The 24,131-nt window shown below is 41.4% G+C and overlaps 1 protein-coding gene across 1 annotated transcript in view; it reads right to left on the bottom strand.

Moving 5' to 3' along the window:
• The window catches only part of CLRN1 (clarin 1), a 42,727-nt gene extending 22,779 nt beyond the window's left edge, over positions 1 to 19,948 (bottom strand). The window contains exon 1 of the mRNA XM_047784675.1: positions 19,344 to 19,948. Within this exon, the coding sequence (XP_047640631.1) occupies positions 19,344 to 19,596 (253 nt within the window). The 5' untranslated portion in view covers positions 19,597 to 19,948. The remainder of the gene's footprint in view (positions 1 to 19,343) is intronic.
• Between the last annotated feature and the right edge of the window lie 4,183 nt (positions 19,949 to 24,131).

Consider the following 24,131-nt stretch of genomic DNA (forward strand, 5'->3'; position numbering starts at 1 on the left):
GAGACTATTTCTAGAAGATTACACATGAAACTGGTAACATTGCTTCAGGGGAGGGAGATTGAGAGAGATTTCATTATGTACATTTTATTACAGTTTGGAAAAAAAATTTTTTTGACCATTCTGCAAGCATTATCTATTCAGTAAATATATGAATACTTAAAAAAAAAAAAAACAGTTGAAAGGATAAGTGAAGACAAAACAAAACAAAAAACAAAAAACAAAACAAAACAAAAAAAACCTCCTGTGACTGCTCCAGATTAAAAAAGAGACATACTAACCAGATGCAATGTATGGAAGTAATTTGAGATTTGAACAAATCTTTATAAAAGACATTTGTGAGATAACCCAGGAAAACTGAACACAGACTAAATTTTAGATGATATTACATAACTATTACTGATTTTGTTGGTTTCGTTAATGGTATTGTGGTTGTGTTTTGAAAAGTCTTTTATCAATTAGAAATTGGATGTATGGGAGTTCCCGTCGTGGCGCAGTGGTTAACGAATCCGACTAGGAACCATGAGGTTGCGGTTCCGTCCCTGCCCTTGCTCAGTGGGTTAACCATCCGGCGTTGTCGTGAGCTGTGGTGTAGGTTGCAGACACGGCTCGGATCCCGCGTTGCTGTGGCTCTGGTGTAGGCTGGTGGCTGCAGCTCCGATTCAACCCCTAGCCTGGGAACCTCCACATGCCACGGGAGCGGCCCAAGAAATAGCAAAAAAAAGACCAAAAAAAAAAAAAGAAAAGAAATTGGATGCATGGATGGATGGATGGATGGATAAAAATAAAATAAGAAAATGCCTCTGCTCTGTTTGGAAGATGGTGTAGAGGCAAACTGGGTGTTAAAGCACACAGGTGCTGAGCCTCTGTTGTTAGTGACTGCACTGGTCCATGCTGCCTGGTATTCTGGGGTGTAGAGTGAACCAGCGGGTGGTCTACAACCACCTACCCTCTAGAGCTTTCAACAGCTCAATCAATCCAACTGGCTATTCTTGCATTTGGTTAGCTGTTGGCTTGTGCAGAAACTCTGCTTCCTCCCATCTCTCCACCTGTAGAAGAGGTGAGCCCCTCTTTGTGTCTGATAGGGCAGCGAGGTGAAGCCCGTCTGAAAATTGAGAGTTGTTACCAAATTGAAACAATATCAGAAGTTGCACTGATTTGCCTCCTGGAAAGAAAAGCCAGAAGCTAAAATAAATTGTCATATGGAGCATATTAATTCTTATGAAGGCTCTTAAAATTCCCATTCTTGTGAGAAAGTCACCCAGTAGGGCACTAATCCCTGCCTGCTTATAATTTACCTGGTTTCTTTGTTTGATAAAAATTCCCCTCATCTGTAATGACCAATCAGAGCTCTGATAACAACCTTCCATTTTCCAGCCAACACTAATATGACATTTCCTTTGCAAAAGTCTAGAGCAGATCATTCACATAAATATTGGGAAGTGTCACTTTAATGATATTGTATAGTGCATATCTAGGAGGTCTATTTGTTTGGTCTTTCCGTTATTTGAGGTATAGGATTAGAACACAGAAAAGGGATGTGAACATTTTGATCTGTGGAGGGGCTGTCATTAATCCAGAAAATCACTTCTGGCCTCCAGAAATTACTTGATTAGCTGTTGACAAGTGAAAGGGAGTTTTTTTTTGTTTTTTTTTTTTTATAAAAAATGGGCAGCTGATGCCATGTTAGTAGCACAGGGCTGGACTGTGCATTTGGCATTATCCTCCATCTCTTTCATTCCCTTTTCACTGATTTCCTACATTCTGTCTACCAGTCAGGGTGTCTAGGTCTCCTTATCCTTCAACTCCCACCCCCAAGCCCCTACCTACCCTTCTTTTCTCTCCATCGTTTTATTACTAGACTACTTCAAAGAGCAATATGCAAGTAATAATAACACAAATAAAAATAACAGCCAGTAATTATATGGCATTTGCTACATGCCATGTACTTTAGGTATATTGCATAAGTCAACACATTTAATTTTTATGACAATGTAAGGAAAGTACTGTTTTATCCTGAGTGTATAGATTTTTTTTAAAAAAGCCAAAGGTGGAGTTCCCGTTGTGATGCAGCAGAAATGAATCCAACTAGGAACCATGAGTTTGATGGTTCGATCCCTGGCCTTGCTCAGTGGGATAGGGATCTGGCATTGCTGTGGCTGTGGAGTAGGCCGGCAACTACAGCTACAATTTGACCCCTAGCCTAGGAACCTCCATATGCCACAGGTGCAGCCCTAAAAGAAAGACCCAAAAAAAATTTAAAAAAATAAAAAGCCAAAGGCACAGAGAAGTTAGGTAATTTGCATAGCGGCCTTGCTGCCTTTGCTTTTACTCCCCCCACCACTATTTTTAGAACTAAAGTAAAATTTTAACACAGTAAAAAATTCTTTTTAGTGTACAGTTCTCTGGGTTTTGCCAAATGCTTATACTCATGTATCAACCACCACAATCAAGTTAGAGAACATTTCCACAGTTCCCAAAACTTCTTATTTCCCCCTTTGTAGTCAGTCCATCCTCTACTCACAGCTCCTGTATGTGTGACTTTATAAGAAACTGCCAAGTGTTTTCAAAAGTGGCTGTACCGTTTCACCTTCCCACCAGCAACATGTGAGAGTTCTAGTTGTTCTGCATTCTTGCTAGCACTTGGCAGGTTTTTAAAAATTGGAGTCACTTAATAGAAGTGTAGTTTATCTCACAGTTTTAATTTGCATTTGCCAAATGACTAATGATATTGAGCATCCTTTTGTGAGGTTATTTGCCTTCCATATATTTTTTTTTTTGTGAAGTGTCTGTCATATCTTTTGTGCATTTTTATTAAATTGTTTATTACTATTATTACTGAGTTCTAAGAATTCTTCATGCATGCTAGATACAAGCCCTTTGTCAGATAAGTAATTCACAAATATTTTCTGAGTTAGTGGCTTGTCTTTTCATTTTCTTATCAGTGTCTTTTGAAGAACCATCCTTATTTTTATGAATTCCAGTTTATCTTTTTTTTTCTTTTATGTATCATGTTTTGGACATCAAATCTAAGTCTTTGCCTAATGCAAGGTCACAAATAATTTCCCCTATGTTTTTCTTCCAGAAAGTTTTTAGTTTTAGCTTTACATTTAAGTTTCTCATCCATTTTGAGTTATTTTTTGTATATGGCTAAGGCTAATTTTTTTTTCTTGCTTATAAATATCCAACTGCTCAGTACTGAAAAAGCTGACTATAGACTTAACATGATCCAGCAGTCCCATTCCTATGTATTTGCCTAAGAGAATTAATACATATGTCCACACAAAAAAATCTGTATGTAAATGTTTACAGTGGCTTTATGCATATTTGCTAAAAACTAGAAACCTCTTAAATATCCATCAGCTGGTAAATGGACAAACAAGCCGTGGCCTGTCCATAAACTAAAATATCACTTAGTAATACAAAAGAACGGACTATTGGCACACACAGTAGCATGGATGGATCTGAAATGTATTGTGCTAACTGAAAGTAATCAAATTCAAAAGGCTACATATTGTATGATCTTATATATATGACATTCTGGAATAAACCCAAATGTTAAGTACAGAAAACAGACCTGTGGTTGCCCAGGGTTTGGAGTAGGGTGGGGGAAAGACTGACCACAACGGAGCACAAGGAAAATTGAGGGGGAGTGGGTGATGGAAGTGTTCTACATCTTGATTGTGGTGGTATTTACATGCCTTTCCGCATTGTCAAAATTCATGTACCTGTATGCCCACAAAGGATGAGCTGTACTATATGCAGTTATACCTCAATAACCCTCGCCAAAAGCCAAAAAGAGGGCAGGAGAAACAAGGTCTAGAGTAGGGTGGTCCCGATGTGAGCAGTAGCTGGAGCAAAGGTGACCAAGGACCTGGAGGAAGGAAGAGCTTGGTTGGAGGGTACCTGGAGGGAGCGAGGCACCCAGGTTCTGATCCCTGTGGGGCCCTGAGTAGGTTAATGGGACCCTCTTTCTCTCTGTAAAATGAGGGTGTTCCATGGGACAGCCTGGGAAAGGACCAGGCATTTGAATTTAGCCAAAGAGAGTTCACGCTGCAGGTACTTTTCTAACTCTGTGAACTCCCTAAACCTTGATTTCCTTATCTGAAAAATAAGGCTAATCTTACCTTTCTCTCCAACCTGTGAGGACTCAGTGACATTGGAGTGTGGAGAACCTAGTGCATGGTAGATGCTCAGCAGAGGTTCGCTGCAGTGCACCCCATCTAAGGCCAGTTCCACCACTGTTCGTGATCCATCCCTGGTCACCTCCTCAAGGATACTGCCAAGGAACCATCTCCTCTCTCTGCCACATCATCAATTTCCCCCTCTACTGGATCAGTCCCATTGGCACAGAAACATGCTATCATCTTTTTATCTTAAAAAAACGATCTCGGAGTTCCCGTCGTGGCGCAGTGGTTAATGAATCCGACTAGGAACCATGAGGTTGCGGGTTCGGTCCCTGCCCTTGCTCAGTGGGTTAACGATCCGGCATTGCCGTGAGCTGTGGTGTATGTTGCAGACGCGGCTCGGATCCCGTGTTGCTGTGGCTCTGGTGTAGGCTGGTGGCTGCAGCTCCAATTCAACCCCTAGCCTGGGAACCTCCATATGCCGCGGGAGCGGCCCAAGAAATAGCAACAACAACAACAACAACAAAAAGACAAAAAAAAAAAAAAAAAAACGATCTCAAGTCCTCCTCTGTTACCCTCTTTCTCTGTTTCCCCATAGCAAAAGCTCTCAGGGAGTTGCCTTACACTCCCAGCATCTCGTTCTTCTCTCCATTTCCCCTCTTGAACCCACTGCACTAATACTACATTTCCCAGGGCACCAAAGAGCTTAAGCTGCCAATCCTAATGGTCTATCTTTATCCTCATTCATCTTATCTTGTCTGCCTTTGCCACAGTGGCTCACTCCCTCCTGGAAATGCTTTCCTCCCCTGGCTTCCAGACACTGCATTCTCCTGGTTTTGCTCCCTCACTGGCTACCATCTTGATCTACTTTCTTGGTTCATCCTCATCTCCAGGAGGCAGGGAAGGAGTCTGGTTGGCAGGTTTGCAAGCCAGTAATTCAGATTGAAGGCAGTTAGTGCCGCATCAGTGAGGAGGGAAGGAATAAAAGGAGGGGACAGTCTAATTAGCAACCTAGGGCCAAGAGAGAAGAAGAAGAGGAACACAGTGTTAAGTGTGATGGGAGTTTCTGGTTGAGAACCAGAATTTGTCCTTTGAGTCAGGCAGTCACTGTTGACTTTGATATAAGCTGTTTCTGGAGTTGGCGGTAATAGAAACTGAATTGAAAGAGTGTTTGGAGAGAATCTGGGGCAATATGGAGAGAAAATAGAATAGTTGCCAAAGGGATGATAGGAGCCAGTGTGGGGTTTTGGTGTTTTTCCTTCCTTCCTTCCTTCCTTCCTTCCTTCCTTCCTTCCTTCCTTCCTTCCTTCCTTCCTTCCTTCCTTCCTCCTGCTTTCTTTCAAGTTGAAAGACCTGGTTGGCAACTGGAATGGAATTTCAAATCTCTTTATTAAAAGAAAAATTTTAATCCAACACACTTGGGGGATTGTCAACATGTTAGATGGAAACTGACGGCTGTTTAATAACAAGGTTTAAAGTCCGGGATTTGTGAAAGAATCCATCTCAAACTTGAACATGATGCAGCTCTTTTTTTGTTAACAGGCAGGAGGATGGGGGAAGGGCAGCTTGCTTTCTCCATGTTTCTGTTAGTTTGTTCAAAGTTCCAACTGTTTATGGAGGATCTTTCTTATAAATGAGCAATATTGTGACAGTGAAATGGAAATGAAGATGCAAATTTCACCCACAATCCCACCAACATAAAAAGGAAAGTAAGCTTTTCCTTTATTTTGTTCCTTTTCAATCTTTGTCCATCATAATATTTATTTCGGGAGTTCCTGTCGTGGCACAGCAGTTAACGACATGAAGATGTGGTTCGATCTCTGGCCTGTCTCAGTGGGTTAAGGATCCAGCATTGCTCGGCTTGGATCTGGCATTGCTGTGGCTCTGGTGTAGGCAGGTGGCTACAGCTCCAATTGGACCCCTAGACTGGGAACCTCCATATGCTGCAGGTGTGGCCCTAAAAAGACAAAAAAGACAAAAAAAGTAAAAAATAATAGTAATATTTATTTCATATATTATTATAATCATAATGAAGTTTAGAGGTCACATTCTGTACTTTTTACTCAGAATATAAGCACTTGCCATGTCATACAGATTGTCTTCAAAACTACCATTTGGATAACTACATGGATTTTCCATCACACTGACACACTGCTATCCATTAACTTGTCTTCCATTATTTCAGTATTATAGCTAATGCATCCTCGAACATTTTCAAGCACATACCTTATTATGGGGGTGGGTGATGAGCAGGAATTGCCTTTTTAGATGAATTCCCAGGAAAGGAATTACTTGGGCCAGAGTGCTTCCTGGAAGAATACTATCCATATATGTAAAGATACAAAGTAACCTTAAGGTGGTGGGTTATATTCTATAACATATGTGTTAAACTCCTGGTTCTAAACTCAATTTCTCCTCCCTGGGGTGTAGAAAGCAGAGGTCTCTCACAAGGTAGTGACTCAGAAACAGGGCTAGAAGAAAGCTAGTTATTGGGCTGACTCTCCTAACAGAAGAGAAGGCACCCAAGTCACAGGAGGGAGAAGGGAGAAGAAAACCCACATTGCATGGCTCACCCAGGGCCCAGAGAAAGGCAGTCGTATCCTCATCCCTTCACCCTATCATGAAACAGGGTGAAGTATGTCATAAGTTAATGACTGGAGGTGAAAATGCAGTCACAGGAAGCTCTCTGTAAGAAATGTACCTTCCTGCCACCATTTGGTGGGAGGCTTTATTCCTTGGGCTGTGTGTCTTGCCTCTGGACCCCACTTTTCTTAAGTCTCTGATCTGTGGTTCCTCCATTTCTGCAAAGCCTTTTCCAGTCTTTCCCTCTTCTGTCCCTCCGCAGAAGAGGGACACCTCCCCCACTCTTAAGCACCCATCACACCGGCACTCCCTTGCCCTTAGTCTCATGTGCCCGGCTTACAAAAGGCTTGAAAATATCCAGTGAACCAACTCTTCCATCTCGCAGAGAAAGCAGAGGCTATTAGAGAAATCCCCCCCAAGTTTCCAGTCCCCCAGTGCCACCCTTCTTTTTGGTCCATGCCCAAACTTCCCTTAGTGACGAATTTTTGTTTCTCCTGTCCAAGGCTTGGCCTTCTCCCTGGGCTCTCAGACCCTTTCCCACCTTCACAGGGTCCTTTCTAAATCCGTTAATTACCTACCTCTCCTCTCCATCTTCAGCCTTTTCCTCCTTACTGCTAGATCCCCTCAGCATAGAATCATACTCATATTCCTACCATTGTACACACACACACACACACACACACACACACCAGCCTTAGAGCCCTTCTAGCTACTCCCTGACTCAGTCTTTCTCTGCGTCCTGACTGCTTTTTCCCTCCTCAGCTCCCCCAGGCACCTCCTTTACCCACCACCCCATCAAGACTGCTTTAGCAAAGGTCCCTTGACCTTCTGGAGTGAGGTTCAAAGGGCTGTTTTCAGCGTCTCTCACATGATGCCTCTGTGGGGTCAGGACTGTTGCCTGTTACTCCCTTGCTGAAAGTTGCCTCTCCCACGCCTCCCCCTCCGCTGCCCTTCCAGCTCACTGACCATCCCGTCTTAATCTCCTTTGCAAGTCCCTCCTTCTCTACTCCAAAATATTGGTGTTTTCTAGAACACATCTTTATTTGCCTTCTCATTCGATTTCCCTTTCTGGGAAACCTCATCTTTCAGTGTAGCTCCAGCTGCCACCTCTGATCTGGCGATTCCCACCTCTCTGCCCCTGCCCCTGGTCTCGTTCATGACCTCCTCATCTGAGTGACTGATGGCCCTCTCTTGTTCATGGCCCGTAAGTGAACCTCATTAAACATAACCAAAAATAATTTCATCTTCTTTCTAAACACTCTCTTTCTGTATATATCTCAGTGAATTATCACAACCATCCATCCAGCAGAAATCTGGGGTTCACCCTCTGTAACCAGGTTCTATTGATTTTTGCTTCTGATTATTCTGGAAATGTTCCCTCTCTTTGCAGTCTTCTGACAATGCTTTGGTTTGGACCTCCAAATATTGGAGGAGCCTTCTGTCTATCCCTGCCCCCTTTTGGTCTCTTTCTAGTCTATCTTCTGTCCTGACACATACCTGCTTAGCATCCTTAAATGATATCCCATTGCCCACAAGATAAAAGTATGCCTCCATATGGCAAAGTCCCTAACCCTCTGCTCCCCTGCTTCCTCTCCAGCCTTAGCTTCCTCCTCATCCTCCTGTCTCTCACACATCCTCTGTATTCTCACCACAGTCAGCTCTTCATGTTTTTGTTCATGCTGTTCCTTTGCTCAGAATAACTTCTTCAATGACATCTAGCGAAATCTAACTCTAGTCCTTACTTTGCCTGCGTCCCCTCTGCCTTGCCCTGACCGAGGGTGATTCTCCTTCTTGGAGCTTTCTGAACAAAAACGAAATTATCATGGTGTTAGTAATGAGTGCTATCCCACCAGCTGTAGTTCTTCTCCGTTCTGGGGAATGATGGGATGGCACGCTCTCTTTGGCCGCTTTGAAGGCAGATGTGACTGTGTAACAACCTTGGCCAATAAAGTGGAAGTGGAAGTGGCGTCTGTCGGTTCTGGGTCAGAGGATTTAGTTGCTGGTGTGAGAGCCTCCATGGCTCTTTCACAGCTGGTGACATTCCAGATGGTGGCTGTGTCCTGGAACGGACCTCCAGCTAATCTCTGATGAATAAGTGCTGTGAGCAAGAAATCAATCTTTGTTAATTTAAGCCTAGAAGGTTTGGACTTCTATGTTATTACAACGTAACTGGGCCCATCTTGACTGATATATCTGCCTAGTTTTTACAAGTGGTCAGTTATTTGAAAACACTATCGCTAGATTCTTAGCTGTTTGTAAACAGGTACCCCCTCTCATTCCCTTTGTATCCAGAGAGTCTGGAAGCATGCTTGGGCACACAAGCACCAACAGTATTTTTTGGGGGGATGAGGACATATGTATTTTAACTTACAAAGAATTTGTGTCTTACATGTGAAGTCATGCTGTTTTCAATAGATCATTGGAGGGTAATAAGAATAAGATTAAAAAAACCGTTTTTACTAACTGCTAAATATATTCTTTTATCACTTGCCATTAATCCATATTTTATTTGATCTCTCTAAATGTATGCCTTTCATTTCAGCTGCCTTAAAATTTATTTTATTTCTATCTCCTGGGTTCTTTTGTTATATTTTATCCTGCAACTTCGTTCTCCTTTTATCCCTTACTGATTCCAGTCTAACAGTGGTATCTTTCAACCTATAGTTCTTAAAAACAGGAATCAGTAAATCCAGCCTAAACCTGTGTTGCAGCATTAACCAAGAGTATTAGGTGCTTAGAGCAGCAAGCACCACCGAAGCAAGAAGGTCAGGGAGCCTGTAGGAAGAGAGGAAATAGCCAGGCATTAACTAAAAGACAACATTGCAGGTTGGGGAAAGTGTAGCTTTTGAATATGTAAAGTTTGGGATTAATCTAGCTGCCATGTACTGCTCATGTGGGCTTCTGAGACCTCAGCACCCTTATTCTGTAAATGTGAGTGGAAATAGAAATAAGTCACAGAACTTTTGAGGGGCACAGTGAGATCATTATGTGGAAGCTCTTTGTAAATTTTAAGCAATCACTTAAATGTATTTTGCTACCATGATGAGACTGGCAGGAGATTTGTATTTCCACCAAGAGTTGGGGATTTAAGAACTCAGTGCTATGAGTGTGCCAGCATTTTCAAGTCTCAGGATCCATCACGGGGGGTAGGGGGTGAGTGTGAGTTATTTGGGCCACAGGTGGTCAGGGCACATATCTGTACGTTGGGACCTAGGATTCTCCCATGAGTCCTTAGATTACATGGAATTCAGGTGAGCTTTCCATTTTGTAGCTCAGGTTTGTTTTTTTTTTTTTTTTGGTACCCAGGAGGGTAACATTTGCTGTACATAACCCAGGAACTCTGGATTTGTAGTTAATCACTTATTTGCTACCTGTCACATACCCTCCACAGTGTCTGATATAATGTTCCCATTCTCGCTTCTATTTCCCTTGTGCAATTTCTCTCATGTTCTCTGTAATGACTTGTCTAAGACGATGTTTGGGCTGATGGCATACCTCTAGAGAGAGCCCCTGAGAGTCTCTTGGAAGGAGCAGAGCCCTTCCACAGGAGAAAGGCAAATGGAGGTCAAAATGTAAGTTTTCTTTCTTCTTTTGTTTGTTTTATTTTTGTTTTTGGCCATGCCTATGACATGCGGAAGTTCCCAGGCCAAGGAGCAAACCCTCCCCATAGCTGTAAACAGAGCCACAGCAGTGACAACGCTGGATCCTTAACCCACTGGGCCACCAGGGAACTCCTATCAGCTTTATTTCTGATAAAGCACTGGAGAATGTGGTTTAGATCATCCACCCAATTCTGCTGGATTAGGTACCCTCACCCATGCAGTCACAGGCAGGGCTGGACAGCTGAGGGCCTCCCTCCCTGGGGCAGAGCTGGCTCCTTTACCTTGGCTAGGGGAAGAGCAGACCTGAAACTGGGAGGCAGATTTGGAGAGAGGGAAGGCCGATGGGGCTGGGAGCCATGGATGCTCCATTTCTATCTGCACACCAATTCATCAGATCTCTCCTTCCCTCCAAACCCTTTGGACAAAGTGTGAGACCCTTCACAGAAATGCACAGCTAAAGGAATGGAAAGCAAGGATTGCACCTTGAGTTTGACCAGAAAACCTCTCAACTATGTGGGAACGATGCTAAATACTGCTTCTCCCCCTTGCCTTTCTCCTGGTGACCTTGCCCATCCCCAACATTGAGGGCTTCGGACACTTGGCCTCACCTGTCTGGGTCATCATCCACCTCAGCAGTTCTCAACTTGGCTACACAGTAGAATCACTTGGGGAGCTTCCACGCCATCCCAGTGCTCAGGCCTTGCCTCCAGAGAGCTGGATTCAATTGGTCTGGGATGGAGCCTTGGCATCAGTAGTTTCAAAGACTCCCCAGGTGCTTCTAAAGCACAGCCAGGGTTACAGACCACTGATCTAATGGTTTAGGTCTCATCAGCCCTATTCATCTTCATCTGGCCAGATGTAAAATGCAGGTAACACCATCTGTGAAGCTCTCAGAATGAAGGCAGCCTCTATAATGATGTCAGCAATGGGGCTGCCACTTCTTAGATTAAAGCCACGGTGGTAGCTTCAGAGGTCTTGTTTTTCTTCTCGACTTGTCCTTCACATAAAAGATGTGTTTCAAAAAAAAAGTTGTATTTGGCCCCTTGGTGTTCAGCTATTCATTTTCTTGAAAGGGAATAAGGGGGGAAGATTTCTTTCTTCTCACAGAAATGCTCTTGATTTGACTTTCCCCTCAGCCCATCTGCAGCCAGTCATTATGAAAATCCAGTAAGAGGACATTCCCTGACATAAGCTCAATGCATCATCTCCTTTAATATCACCCCTGATTTCACACCCAGGTATCGAGCCAGGCTTCTGAGGGCTACGTGGTCAGAGAGAATGAAATCCATGACCCTGGCACTTACAACGAGGAGACTTGATGATACGATAGAACCGTTTAAAATACAATTTCCTCAGTACCTCGCCTGAATTTCTCTCGGCTGAACTGTATCTACCTGACTCCAGCCTATCGCAAGCAGCCCCGTCAGTGAGCCTTAATCACGCACAGTGGCTGAGGGACGGCAGCTGCTTTGGTGCATATGTGCCTCTGATAACAGAACCCATCTAACTGCTCCGAATCCACAGGGTATGATTATGTTGGGGTAATAACTCCTGAGAACAGCTTCGCCACAGTTACAACATGCTGAGAGGGAGCGAAATACAAATCCTGCATAAATTAGTCTGCCAGGTACAGTTCGCTGTTCGTTAGGGCTATCATACCTGTAATAAAAGGGTATCACAGCACAACCTGTCTGGGTGTTTAGCTCCATGACTAGATGAAAGGCAAATTTGTCATTGTTTCATTTAAATGAGTTTTTTTAAAATATGTCTTTAGCTTTATGAAATCTCTGATATAGTTCAGAGATAAAGATGAGCTTTTGTTTTTCATTTCTTGAAAAGGAGAGATTTTAATTTACACTCTAATTCTATCCCATTGATTCCTGATAAAAATACCAGGTTTTGAAATGAATCAAATGCTGTACACTTGTCTACCCCCTCACCCCTTTTTTTCGTCTCTGCCTCTATTTGAAACTGTTCAAGTCACCTCAGGGAGGAGCCTACCACTGTGGTCATTGCCATTGTGAAATAATTGTTGTAGTCCAAGTAACTAACTTGGAAGGTGATACCCTGCAGGTTTTGGCTGGCAGAGATTTTAATCAGCTCATCACATGTGCAATCAGATATCTTTGCCTTCAACATACACTATCGACATCAAGGTAATATAATTGCATAACCCAAAGATTAGTCGTAAGCATGTGACCAGCTTAACATGGATTATTAAACAGGTTTGGCTTGACTATTTTACTTTCCAAAGGTCAAAGACTGGGGCTGAGATAGGGCCACTGGAATGTGAAATGAAGAGGCAATGAATGAATTCAAGTCTTAAAGCCAAGTTCTTCTCATAGCATTGTTATATGAGAAGTCACTCTTGTGAAATTCCACCATAATTGTTTTTCATCTTTGAGCTTTTTTTAAAAAAACTGAAGTGTAGTTGACTTACAATATTATATTAGTTTCAGATATACAACATAGTAATTCGATATGTTTATAGATTACACTCCATACAAAGTTATTATAAAATATTGACTATATTCACTGCACTATACATTACATCCTCATAACTATCTTATAGCTAGTAGTTTATACCTCTTAATCCCCTTCACCTATTTTGCCTCTCCTGCCCCTCTCCTCTCTGGTAATTGCTAATTTGTTCTCTGTATCTGTGAGTCTGTTTCTGTTTTGTTATATTTGTTTGTTGCTTTTGTATTTTAGATTCCAGGTATAATTGAAAACATATAGCATTTGTCTTTCTTTGTGTGACTTGATATTTCACTAAGTATAACACCCTCCAAGTCCATCCACATTATTACAAATGGCAAGATTTTATACCTCTTTTATAGCTGAGTAATATTCCATTGTGTGTGTGTATATATATATGTATATATAAAATGTAAATTATATAAAAAGATATAAAACATATCTTTTCTGTTAATCTGTTGATAGACACTTAGACTGTTTCTATATGTTGGCTATTGCAAATAAGGCTGCTGTGAACATTGTGATGTGCATATCTTTTTGAATGAGTGTTTCTGCTTTCTTTGGATAAGTATCCAGGTGTGGAATTGCTGGATTGTGTGGCAGCTCTATTTTTAATTTTTTGAGGAGCCTCTGTACTGTTTTCCATAGTGGCTGCACCAATTTATAGTCCCATCGGCAGTGCACAAATGTTCCCTTTTCTCTACATTCTCACCAACCCAGCATAATATTTTAAATAAATGGTGAGGATTTCCCACTGTGGTACACTGGGTTAAAGATCCAGTGTTGGTACAGCTGTGGTGTAGGTTGCTGCTGCTGCTCACATTCAATCCCTGCCAGGAAACTTCCATATGCTGCAGTGTGGCAAAGAAAGAAAAAGGAAGGAAGGAAGGCAGGCAAAGAAAGAAAAAGGAAGGAAGGAAGGAAGGAAGGAAGGAAGGAAGGAAGGAAGAAAGAAAGAAAGAAAGAAAGAAAGAAAGAAACAAAGAAAGAAGGAAAGAAAGAAAGAAAGAAAGAAAGAAAGAAAGAAAGGAAGGAAGAAAAAGAAATAGATGGTGAAACTGAGGCAGTATATTTCCCTCATCTCTTTGCATCAGTTTTGCATATTGTAAGGAGACAGGCTGTGGCAGAGGGATGAGCAGATCTATCACATGCATCTGAATTTTAATCCTAGGTCCGCTAATTGCTAGGTCTGTGATTTTGGAAATTTTTTGTGACCTCTCTGAATTTCCAGTTTATTTGTTTAAGAGAAGTATTATCATAAGCCTTCCCATGTAAGAGTTGGAGATAATATAGGCAAAATACCAGGCACCTGTGAGACACCCAATACATGGGCAACTGGAATTAGTATCTTTTTTTTTTTTTTGATTGTCTGAATGTCCTTAAGGAAGAGGAATCACCCTCAGAGATTAAAAGAGAAAGCAGAACAGCAAATTGTGAGAACAATTTAAGAGTCATCCTCCAACAGGTAAAGTTCACACACCAGAGTTAAGTTCAACTGAGGACCTGCTACACTGAGCTTCAAAACCAACCCGTCAGCCTCTACTTCATGTCTCGGGTAAGCCCAGGTCAATGACCACTAGCTGTTAGGGTGGAAGGTAATTTACAGAGAAGGGGTGTATATGTGTGTGTGTGTTGTGTGTACATAGATATATATGCAAAATTATAATTGTCAAAAGAGGCTGATTTTATAGGTTGTTGTTTTGGGGTTTTTTTTTGTTTTTTGTTTTTTGTTTTTTTGCTAGTAAGGATATTGAAGATAGTTATTAGGGACAGAGAAATAAATGTTATTGTTGTCCTGGAATAGCGAAGGAGAACCAGAAGTTCCTTTTCTCAAAAGACCTTTCCCATCTCTCTCACTAATTCAAGGATAATTTTTGCTTAAGTTCTGCCTTTGGGTAGAGAATATCCTTGGAGTGTTGAATACACTAGCCATTCCTCAGTTCCTGCCGTTACCAGTTTGTGAAATCAAATTCGGAAAGGGGGAGTTTTTAGTGAGGATGGGAGAAGAGTTTCTAGGAAAAATAGAGGAAAAAAAATGGAAGAAAGTAGGGCAGTATCTCCCTGTCTTTCGGTTTTCTCCTTTTTTATTTTCTTAAGAATTCCCTCTTCATTGTTTGGCCACTCCCGTTCTCTGGGACCCGCTAACCTGGCTCCCTAGAATTCCAAAGAATCCTGTTTTTCATTTCCCCTTCTTTAACCTGCAATTTTTCTACACAAAAAGTAAAAGGTTATAACAGGGAAAAAGCAAAGCATTCACTTTGATAATGAAATTCATCTGGGTCCTAATAAATGGTAGGTACTTCAGAACACTTTAAAAATCAGGGGCTTTGAGAACCAAAGAGCAAAGGCACATAGAACGCACCACCTCTAATGATGGAGGCTACAGTCTGTCAGTGGAAGCTTCCAGCAATTGAAACTGGAAGGGTCATGCAAATTTAAAGCTGGAAGGACCTTGCCTAGAGCAGTCATCCCCTCATTATATGGATCATGGTGTTTGAACTGAAAGAGATGTTAGAAATCACCTAGTTTCACCTCCCATTTTGTAGATGCAAGAACTGAAAACCAATGAAGTGACATAATTTGCGGAAGGTCTAATCCCCATTAAGTGTCAGAGCCCTGCCACCATCCCAAATTGCTCAACCTCAATAGTGTCAGTTTACCAATTATTTATTAAGTCCCCCTTTGTGACATGCAGAGTGCTAGGTCCTGGTTTGAGGGAGTGCAAGAATGCGTAATACATGACCCCTCACTTTTTTTTTTTTTTGGACATGTCAATGACATGTGGAAGTACCCTGGCCAGGGACTGAACCCGAGTCACAGCCATGACCCACACCACAGCACCAAAAACACTGGATCCTTAACCTGCTGCACCAAGAAAGAACTCCTACCCTTGCCTTCTTGGGGCTCAGGATCTCCTTGCAGAGAAATACACACATTCTCATATACTGATAATATAAGGTGGTTAGAAATAGTAGAGTGAACATCAAGGTCCTGAAAGGATAGAGGAAGAAACAATTATTTAGCTGAGAGATTGGTTTTTCCCTTCATACCAGTGCTTCCTAAACATTACTATCTTTTATCTCACTAATTCCCAACATAGCTATTAGCTGGACTGTTTTTTGTTGTTGTTGTTGTTGTTGTTATTTATCTTATTTTTATGTCTGCACCCATGGCTAATGGAAGTTCCCAGGCTAGGGATTGAATCTGAGCTGCAGCTGTGACCTATACCACAGTAGCACCAGAGTCTAACCCACTGTGCTGAGTTGGGGAACAAATGGTGCCACCACAGCAACCTGAGCTATGGATTCCTAACACCACAAGAACTCTTAGATGGACTGTTTTAATGAGTGAATGAGACTAGACAATAGGGCCCCCACATACAACCCCCCACCCCAGCTAAAAGGCTGGAAGGGCCCTGCCTGCTGGGTGAAATAGTACAAGTGACTTCCTTCCCCTCTCCCTCCCACCAGGTAGTATTTCCTGAACTTAGTAGGTGTCCCTCCCACCCCACATGCCTGCTTCCACACAGGTGGTGTGCTGAGGAAAGGGGGAGAGACAAGCAGTGTTACCAGAAGGAGGTACTTCGAAGGCATGTGGTTCTGCTGGGGAGGGAGAACTTGCAGTTCTGTAAGCAGGGAGATGGGAGGGATGTGAGGTGTATAGGAGGGTGCGGCAGGTGTGGTCAGCAGGAGACGGGAATCACTTGCAGGAGACCATGGTGACAGAATGCCAACTCTCATTGATGGTCTCAGAGACTCTGAATCCCAACTATTCTATCCCAAATATATGTTTGAGAAGCCACCTGCTTGCTCACCAGAGTAGTTTCGACCTTCCCTCTGCAACTGGGCCATATGCCTCATTTGGTCAAGAAACTGCTTTTCTAAAATATGAAGTAAGCCAAATCTCTGCTAAGCTTTTTACAAATTTTCAATCATAAGGTTCAAATTAAAATGCTTTAAAAAGTATGACTCAAGTGGCAAGCTGTGCTACGTGATTGGTTAAATTTTATTTTTCACATTTCAAAAAAAAAAAAATCCATATGTTTCCTCAGCTCATTGAACTGCCTTGGCAATGAAGAGCTCAGCATATCTGGAAATGATTGATACCATATGATTCTTGGGTTTCATATTTTGATGGTGCTCTGCAGTAAAACAGTAAAACAGAAACCCACCCACGCACCCTGAGCTCAGTACCGGCGCTTTTTGTCTTGATGGCTACATTTAGAGTTTAAACATCATCATTAAAATTTTACAGGTGACATATCAGGAGGAATTAAGCCGACTAGTTGTATTGCCTTGAAAGGAAAACAGTTCTTCATTATAATGAATGAAATTGTGTGCTAGGTAGGAATGTTAGTGACCCCTGGAAGATGAACCGCTGACCCATAAGTGGATGAGAACTAGCCAGAGTAAACGAGGCAGAAGTTTTCCCAGCATAATTGTGCACGCTGGCAGGGAAGATTTTTGTTATAATTAAAAGAGATAGAGTGGTCAATAGGGAACATTTAATAGGAACAAACATGACAGTATCGCCTAACTATTTTTCTGGTCCATTCTTCATCCCCATGCTATACTGTATATCTGGGTTTTAAAAGTGACACAGACAGTGCACATAAAAATAACACACATAAACTTGAACAGCAGAACCAAGCAAAAATTCATTTAGAATAAGGACACTGTCAAAGCCTAATTCATTCAGAATAAATCTCCAACTAAATTTGCACTCTCCAGGGCAAGATTTCCTTCACTAGGCTGGGGACAGTGTTCAGAGTATCACAGGGACTAATGCAATTCTGTGAGGTTGGCAAGGCTATTTAAGCCCCACCAGCTCTGAGTCTTTAAGGAAAGCTAAAGGCTACCTGATTCCAACAACTTCATTATGGACAGGACCTGTGTAAGACACAGCCATTAAAAAAAAAAAATCCTGCTTTGAACTGCAGAGGAATATGGCCTTGTGAGGATTAAATGAGACGAAATAGCTGTAGTGCTTACTGTGTAGCAAGTATTTAGAAAACATATTATTGTTTTGAGGCTTGTCCTACGGTATGAGTGAAGTCAATCTATAGTTTCTCACTGTAGAGAATGCAAAGGCTCCAGAAAATCCCCTGTGGGCTCCTCGCTTTTGTCTAAATTCATTTGTGAGGAGCTTGACTCACACTTGAGCTGCCAATGACTCATGGTTAAATCATTTCACTCATCTTTTTTCCTTTTTCGCTTTTTAATACAGTTGCAAATCATGTGACATTCTGCTTTGTTCCACCCCCCCCCACCCCAGAACCTCTAAGGGAAGCTAAGCAACTCTAACAGCCCCATTACCTTAATGAACCCAAGCCATTCAGTGAAAAGGGTGGGTATCCACTTCATCAAATCTAGTGGATGATAATTTCTTGAAAAGCTGAAGACTAATTCTTAGGGATTTTCTGGAACCCTATGCAAATTCATATCACTTAATAACCTATGTGAGTTGAAGGTTGGTGTCCAATGACTGCTAAGGAATTATAAGGAATATTGCAGAAATATAAATAGGCCAGCACTGAAATTTAATTAGATACTGCATATGTTAATAATAAATTCAATTAATTTAGCCTTCTACCTATGCTAGAGAAAAAAAATAGCCAGGAAAAATAATAATTCATTTTAAATGCCTCAATTGGTAACCTCCTTTCCTGAAGAGTGATTTATGCAGTAATTTACTGGCTGTATCTTCATAAGATTGTTCCAAACCAGCCCTTTTGAAATAATAATAATTTCTGAATGTGTGCTGGGAGAGATATAACAAATGACTTCTTATTAATTTTCATTTAATGAGTTGCCTATTCACATGGTAATTTTTAAAAATTCTCTACTTAAGATAAACAGGTTATAAATATTGTAGGTAACACTTCCATTTCACAAATATCACGACAGGAAAATCTGTCTCATATTCTCTACATGCTTTGAAGGTCAATAGGTGACAAATTTTCTACCCTAAATAGGTCTCTAATTCTGTCCCAGGGAGCACAGCATATCATGTTAAATTTCCTAGTCAAGTGATCCAAATTGGTTAAGCATAAAATAAAAAATTATCAACAGCAAAGGTATTAGCAGGGAAAATAGAGGTATAGACAGGAAACAAAGTTATGCACAAGGAGGATAAGCAGTTTCAGTTTATATGACGTTGGTTCTTTTTTTTAAAGAACAAACAAAGATCATCTCTTAAAGCTTTCCTTTCTCTCTAAGTTCCCTTCTTTTTAAAAAAAGATCCTATAATTTCTTACATAAATATTAATATTAAAGAAGAATTTTAATTGTTTATTCAAAAGGTTTAACTCCATAGCAACTCATTCACTATACGTTGTCATAAGAAAAATATCATGAATGGAATAACTAATAAAATAAAAACAAAATGAAAAAAGACAGGAAGAAGAAACTGCTCAAAAGAGTCTTAGGTATTTCAAAGGGTTCATACTTGTTTAAAAAGTCCTGCAATAGATAGGGCAAGTCTCTCAATAATTTCTTGCAACACTTGAAGGAGCATACCTAAAGTATTAAATTATTCAAATGCAATTGTTACTTACATGAGAACCGAAAAGGCCTGGCTCCCAACCCGCACTGCCTCACGCCTTCTCCATGGAAAAGCCCGTACTGCATCTCGCCCATGAACTTGTCCAGCTCCTGTCCTGAAGCGTTGACGAGAAGAGCCCCAGTTTTGCAGAGGAAGGTGGCTTTGATCCACAGAGGGGTCCCCAGGGCTGTCACAACTCCGAGGGCACACAAGAAGCTTAACACCCCAGCCATGCAAAAAATGACTTTCTTCTGTTGGTTTGGCATGATGAAAAATGGCTTCTGTGAGGGTGAGGTTCAAAAACAAGACCGTTTGTGACCGATGAGAAGTGACTGCCCCTTTGACTGCATTTATTGTGGAAGCTGAAAGGACAGATCCCAGCTGTATAGGCAGTTTCACCAGTGACGGTGTTTCTCACCAGGTTAAAGGTCAGAATGCCAGGATGCAAGCAGCTTCATCACGCTTACTTGCTTCTTTCTCCTTTTCAGCTGCTGCTTCTAATTGGAAATCTTTGGACTAAGAATCTGTAAAATAAAACTTTCTAACTGCCTTCAAGTATCTCCTCTTCTGTCCCTTGGTAACAGAGTCTAAGGTAACAGATGAAGTCCTCCGTGTAACTTGATAAATGCCTCCCCTTTCCTCTGCCTTTTGTCTGATTGGGTGAGTTGAAACTTGCAGAAATAGGCTTGGCTTCTATGGTAAATTTTCAGCAACTTGAGAAGTGCATTTATTGATGTGTTTTTGTTTTGGGTGGGGAGATAAGAGGAGTTTTGGCAGAGGTAGGAAGACTATTAATTGACTATACATATGCAATTATATGTATGCAATTAACATATATGTGATTAATTGATTCTGAAAAATATTCATTGTCACAGGACAAAATATTGGACTGAATTGGGGTCTGCATGGATATGAAGTTCCATATTCCAACCACTGGGGATCCTAACAACTTTTATCTCAGATCCATGATTTGGAACCAGTATGTTGATAGAGAATTTGATTCAGTTTTTGCTGGCACACAAAAAATATGGAGATGCAGGTGCAAATATCTAGATTTCTCAATGCTTTCCCTTAAAACATCTGGCTACTTTGGGGCAATGGCAAGGGATTGTGGTTCTGGATCTGAGAAATACCAGAATCTGTAACGAAGACAAAGGCATTGTCATGGTAATAATGGATTGTGGTCAGATGGAAGGCTCTAAGAATTCATCACTGAAAAGCAAGGATCCCAGCAGAGGTAATGGGTCAGGGAGACAAGAGAGAAAGGCAGGAACAAGATTAAGCAGCAAAGTGCATTTGGTTAAATTGTCAAGATCTGAAAACTGAAGTTCAGAATTCAGTGACAGCTTTTTAACTCTGCATTTCCAGTGACATTTCCCTTTTTGCAAGTATAGCAGGCGCTCACGCACGTGTGTGTGTGTGTGTGTGTGTGTGTGTGTGTGTGTGTGCGCGCGCGCATTTGCTGAATGTCTATACCACGTTATTGTGCTGGGCCTGAGCTACAAGGTGAACTTTTAGTAAGAAATTAGTATGTCTGATACTTTTCTAAGTGTTTTACCAAAATTAATTCTCACAATTAACATATAGGTGATAATGAAGCAGATAGTGGTGATATCCCCATTTCGTAGATAAGGCAGCTGAGGCTCAGAATGAGCAAACAACTTGCCCACAAGCATAGGAGAGCTGGATTCAAATCCAGGTCTTCTAATTCTGAAGTTTATGTGACAGTTGTCGCAGCCCTTGACCTTGGAGAGATGACACGCTCTTCAGTTTGGGTGAGGGCGGGCTGGGAGCAACAGGGCCCAGTGGCTCATCTTTAGTTTTACATTGGTTGTGGGTGCTCAGGAAACATAGACATTTGCAAACAGAACTTTCACAGTTGGTCAAATCATGTGTTTCTGCTAGTTTCTAGTCTCTTGATCCATCTTAGAAAAAGTTAATAAGTGAAGATTCTACACCATTTTTGGCATAAATGAGTCTCTAGGTTAAAAGCACTCTGAGGAGAACTTTTGAGGTTTAATCTAAAAGCTGCCTTCTTTTAGTCATTGCCAGAGGCTGTCTTATTGAAGATAGACAACTAAATACAGACCCAATTCAAGAGGTCACTGTCCCTTCAGGGCAGGAGGGGAGGTGTAAAACCATGGCTACAGAAGGACAGGGCACATGCAGGAGTCCAAGGAGGCATTCAAAATTAGTTACGACATAAGTGAGTCTTTTTATCTTGTGGAACTTGACACATAGAACAAACGACTCATCACAGGTTACTTGGCTTCCCAATGAATTCGCCACTGAATTTAGAGTGATTGCCTACATTGTCCATTAGCAAAACAAGGGGGGATCTATTGTCCCCAGGAAGTGGTTATGTGGGGGTACACATGCCACACCCATTCTGGAAACATTAAGATGTCTACAGAGAGCTTATTCAGTCAGCATATTCTGTAATTGGAGGAGACAGAACATGTCCAAGCCTGGAAGCAGAAATTACCTACAACTTAATCAATACAATTAATACCTCTACAGAAAAGAAAAGACGTGGTAGCAGAGGGGTAGTTAGCATAGGACATTGGTTTAATGAACAAACCTAGCCAAATGTACATAAAGCTGTCCAAGAAGAAAAGCTCTGACTGTGGGTGTGGACAGCAAGGGGATCACATCAGCTCTTAAGTTTGCATCAGTCTATAGTGAAGTTTTCCCTGATCTGTAGAAACCTGAGAAAAATAAATACAACACAGCGAGTTCATTTTTTATTCAGAAATTGGATCCTTCCTAATTTTTGTAAGACTTCCTTTCTTTAATGAAATAATGGTAGTTAAATTTTAAATGTCCTTGCTTGGCAACTTATATAATTGGCAAACCTATATCTGTTTCAAGTTAAAAAAAAATCTGCTGGTCTATGACATGCACACCATGGAACTCTGTGTGGAAACAATGAAGCCTAAAGCCTCACTGTGGCCTGAATGACCTCTTTGCCCTAACCCAGTTGTTCTCAGCTGCTCATTGGAATCACTTGCGATTTTTAAAAATGCTGATGTGTGGGTCCCAATCCTGAGATTTAGATTTATTTGATTTCTGTGTATGGCCTCAGTGTAGAATCGCCCCCAGGTGATTGCAATGTACAGTCAAGGTTGGGAACAAGGGCGTGGACCCCATTCTGTACAGCTGCCTTCTGATGATGGCCTGGGATTTGCAGGTCTCTCTGTGCTGGAATGCATCAGGGATGGCCCTCTGGTTACTAGAGAGGAAGGTTCTCATGACCAGTTAGTCAGCTGGCACTACCATTTGTAGCTTAGACTGTCCTGAGTTTTGTTCAGTACCAAGAGCATGATCTTTCTTTCTTTTTAATTTTATTGAAGTGTATATTTACAATGTGTTAATTTCTGCTGTACAGCAGTTATAGATATTCTTTTTCATATTCTTCTCCATTATGGTTTATCACAGGTGTTAAAAATAGCTCTCTATGCTATACAGTAAGATCTTATTGTTTGTCCATCCTATAGACACTAGTCTGTATCTGCTGATCCCGAACTCCCACTCTTTCTTCACCCACTCCTCTGCCAAACTTGGCTACCACAAGTCTGTTCTCTGTAACTAAGAGCATGATCTTGTTGAGCTGTCTTGATGAGGTCAAGTTTCAGCACATCCAAGCAAGATGAAAGACCAGGCTGTGGATCATAGCTTTATCCCAAGTCACTGTGTGATTGTCACTGGTGAGTCTCCTGGTTGTGAAGAGCCCCCATGGGTCCTACGCCCACCTGCCCTCCTCTCTGTGCAGCTCCCTTTCAAACTTCGATATCAGCCACCCACAGGCTGCATAGTAGTATGTGTGATCCACCCTCTGAGGATGATATAATAGAACCTGGCAGTCATTATGCCTGACAGCCTTCTTTTGAAATTTCATCTTAAGTGTCTTGAATGACAGTGATGACACCATTTTCCTTGCAGTCTCTCTGAGATTTTGAGTCATTAATGTCAGCAAGTTTTCACCAAGTATCTTACTGAAAGCTTTACTTCTCTCAATCTTAATAGCAATATATTTGGTGACATAAGGAAATGGAGCTAAGCCTTTTCACCTTCCCCCCATGACCACTTTCTTGTGCTGGATGATGAAATTATTCCTAAGTATGACTAGAAACAGTATCAAGAAAGGAGTACAACGGTAGATGATGTTTTTATTTCCAGTACATCATTTACATATCGTCTCACACTAATTTCGGCTTCATTGGTTTCTCCTTATGGTCATTCAAAAAAAAAAAAAAAAAAATCCTCACCTAACTTGTTCCCTGAGAGTAAGAGCACTGGGAAGAAAGATGTGCTCCAAGGTCTGCCTCCAGGCCCATCACTAAATTAAGAATTGGCATTTGTCTTAGTCATTTATGAAAAGAGTGGTCTTGGCTATATGTATAGGTAATTCTCAAATTATTTTCAACCAGAGAAATCACTTCCTTGACTGAACTCTTGGGTGTAATAAGAGATAAAAATTGAGCTTTTATACTGATAGAGGTGGGGATCCAAGAGCTTTGTCACTGGGCCTCCTTACTTCTGTTTTTTTTTCTTGATTGCACCTATGGCATGTGGAAGTTTCCAGGCCAGAGACCAAACCTGCACCACCGCAACGACCCAAGCCACTGCAGTGACAATGACCAATCCCTAACCTGCTGCACCACAAGAGAATACCCCCCTCACTTCTTATTCCCTAAGGGCTCCCAACCCCTACACTAAAGTCAGCTCTGAGAAGTACAGTGACAAGCATTGACCAAATTGATCCTTTAACTAAAACTTTTTTTTTTTTGGCAAATTACAG

Source organism: Phacochoerus africanus, chromosome 1, assembly GCF_016906955.1.
Source record: "Phacochoerus africanus isolate WHEZ1 chromosome 1, ROS_Pafr_v1, whole genome shotgun sequence".
NCBI lineage: Eukaryota > Metazoa > Chordata > Mammalia > Artiodactyla > Suidae > Phacochoerus > Phacochoerus africanus.